This window comes from Apis dorsata, unplaced genomic scaffold (assembly GCF_000469605.1).
Source record: "Apis dorsata unplaced genomic scaffold, Apis dorsata 1.3 scaffold_42, whole genome shotgun sequence".
Lineage (NCBI taxonomy): Eukaryota > Metazoa > Arthropoda > Insecta > Hymenoptera > Apidae > Apis > Apis dorsata.
In genome coordinates, this window is record NW_006263344.1 from 502,947 (window position 1) to 505,686 (window position 2,740).

The 2,740-nt window shown below is 48.2% G+C and overlaps 1 protein-coding gene across 1 annotated transcript in view; it reads right to left on the reverse strand.

Moving 5' to 3' along the window:
* Positions 1-2,740, reverse strand: part of LOC102671395 (myocardin-related transcription factor B-like) — a 134,923-nt gene that overhangs the window by 4,121 nt on the left and 128,062 nt on the right. Inside the window, exons 9-13 of the mRNA XM_031513904.1 lie at positions 1,980-2,120; positions 1,478-1,661; positions 1,112-1,411; positions 372-979; positions 1-283 (exon numbers count right to left, since the gene is read on the reverse strand). Coding sequence (XP_031369764.1) covers positions 1-283; positions 372-979; positions 1,112-1,411; positions 1,478-1,661; positions 1,980-2,120 — 1,516 coding nt within the window. The remainder of the gene's footprint in view (positions 284-371; positions 980-1,111; positions 1,412-1,477; positions 1,662-1,979; positions 2,121-2,740) is intronic.

The following is a 2,740-nucleotide window of genomic DNA, read 5'->3' on the forward strand; positions in this document are numbered from 1 at the left end:
GCGCCGGCGCCGGTGAACTCACGCAATCGCTCTGGGAAACCTCCATCGCGATGGGGCTGATGGGACTGATTGGACTAGCAGCGGCGAAAACCAACGAATGACTTTGGCTATCCGCTGGCGCTGTGAACACCAAGTTTTGCTGTAGCTGTCTGTTGGGTGTAGTTGGCGTTGCCGGGTCCTGTGCGGCGCTTGGTGGTAATTCGCCATTCTTGATCAGGATCTCCAGCACGTCATCCACCACTTGACTCTTGATATGACTTTTTTGAACTGGTTCAATTTTTACCTGAAACGGAATAGTGTCGTTTAAACGAACAAATTCTTCTTCTTCTTCTTATATATCTTTTATGTCTGTTGTAGGTATCATCGTTCACCTTTAATAGCTTCGCGGCTTCATCGTACTGAGGTGGTGGCGGTTTTCCATCCTCCGTGGTAACAGTTTGTTGCTGTTGTTGTTGGGCTTGTGCCACCAACGCGCTCAACAATGTTCCATTCAATTTCGTAGGTTTGGGCAGATTAAAAACTATCGCAGCAGGTATTTGAACTGTCGCGCTGTTCTTCGTCTGGTTCTTCTTATTGTTAATCGCGGTCAAAGTCGAAGAGTCTAGAATGGCAGTAGTGTTATTTGGCTGTGCCTGCAGGAACGCGGCGAGGCTAGCTTTCGCGTTCAGCTGTTGGAACGTAGCGTGTTGTTGCTGCGTCTGCTGCTGCTGTTGTTGTTGACTTTGCTGCTGCTGCTGCTGCTGTTGTTGCTGCTGCTGCTGCTGCTGCTGTTGCTGCTGCAAATGCTGCAACTGCTGCAAATGTAGCGCCAGCTGCTGCTGCTGCATCTTGTTCTGTATATGTTGCTGCAGCACCAGCTTCTCAGCGTGAACCGTAGACGGTTGGGTCTGACGGATCTGCTGAAGTTGCTGTTGAGATTTGTACAATTCACGTTGCAACTCTTCTATCCGTTTCCTTTGCTCTTTGATTATGTCGTCCCCTGAAACACGGACTACATCGTGAAAACACCGACGTGTGTTGCGCTCCGAAAAATTCATTTCTCGAAATTTTAATCTCTTGTGAATACAATATTATAATTCGGAAGAAGTATATATCGGCAAGTTTGAAGTACCTGGAGGACTGGATGGATCATCGTGCTCGCTGCCATGCGGTGAATCCGTCCGTGGACTGTTCGGCTCGTCCTTGACCGCGGAGCCAGGACTCTTGGCATGAGAGCTAGACTCGTCGGATGTCATTGGCCCCGGAGTGTCCATCAATATGTGGCCCATATGCGTCACGTGGGGCCCATTCGAGCTAGACGTCGAGTTGCCGCTAGACGATTCCGTGAACGGCTTCAATCTCTCGATCAGCTGCGGTTTCGAGCCAGATACAGGCAAGTTTCGACGTTTCAACTCCACTTTGAGATCACTTACTGCAAGGATAACGATTTACCTCGACAATTAATCATTCTCTATCCAAACAACGAAGCGATATTCACCTTTCATATCTTCCAATTTGCCCAAAGGCCTCAAAGGTGGTTGCTCCGAGGGATTGTTGGAGGAATTCGAGGGTGCGGGGCTCGGTGCGTTCAAGCTGCTTCCGCTAATGCTACCAGCGTCACTTGCCCCGCTACTGTTCAACGACAATGGCTTTTGCGCTGCCGGTAGAATGATCTGAGGATACTAAACAAAGTAATCGAATTACGCAACGAATTTTTGCTTATACACACACACACAAATATATATATATATATATATATACATATGAAATCAATGTTCGAATTGGGTAACCGGCATTGGTTGTCTCGTAACCGAAGCTCGATTATAAATTTAAACGTGATAACGTAATTGCTATGCAAATCATGGTGGAGAAAGTAGATAGACGTGGCGTTAACGAGACATATCCGGTTGAGATTCGTCCATTCGCTTGTTACTAACGAGCGTGGAAAGTGGACGCTTTATAACGACATTTCTAATTCCCTGCAATCACTTTCCGTGTACCTTATGCTGCCATTCGAGCTGCCATTGGAGGAATAGCTGCTGCTGTTGAAGAAGAAGCTCGTAGCTGGTCTCGCCGGGTGGTGCCGAGCCGAGACCGGAAGTCGTGGACGACACCGAGGTTTTCTGCGCGTTTGGCGGCCCCTGAGAACAATCGTTCAACATCAATCATTATTAATCATCGTTTTCGCAAAACGTTTGTATATACCTCTCCTCCGACAGAATAATCATAAACAAGAGAAATCACAAGATAATCTAATTTCGTTTTTCGATATTTCAATCAAACTTCTTCTTCTTCGAGAGAGAAAGAGAGATTCGAAGTGGAGGCTGATGGACGAAAATGAAGTTACTACTGAAGGTTCGAGAAGGAACGTAGGAGAGGGCAAGGAACGGGTGATAAATGATACATCAAGATGTTTTCTGCGCCTTCATTTGCACGCCCGTTCCCGGTTCACACCCGCCACGCCACATCCCGAATGTTTCGGGAGTCTTTGGCACCTATCACGAACTTGCCTGGCCCTCTTTTCCTCTTTCTCTCGCTGCCACTACCCGGACCCCCTTCGAACTCCGCTTCTTCGCCGCTTCTTGGCTTCCTCTCGCTCTTAGGCGCAATTAGCGCTCGAATTACTCAGAGCTAACGAGGTGGGCCTCGGGCTTCGGGCCCTTCGAGAGATCGCGAGAGTTAATCACCCGATACGATCTCCTTCTGCGTTTCGCCCTCTTCCCTTTGACTATAGAGAGAGAGAGAGAGAGAGAGAGAAGGG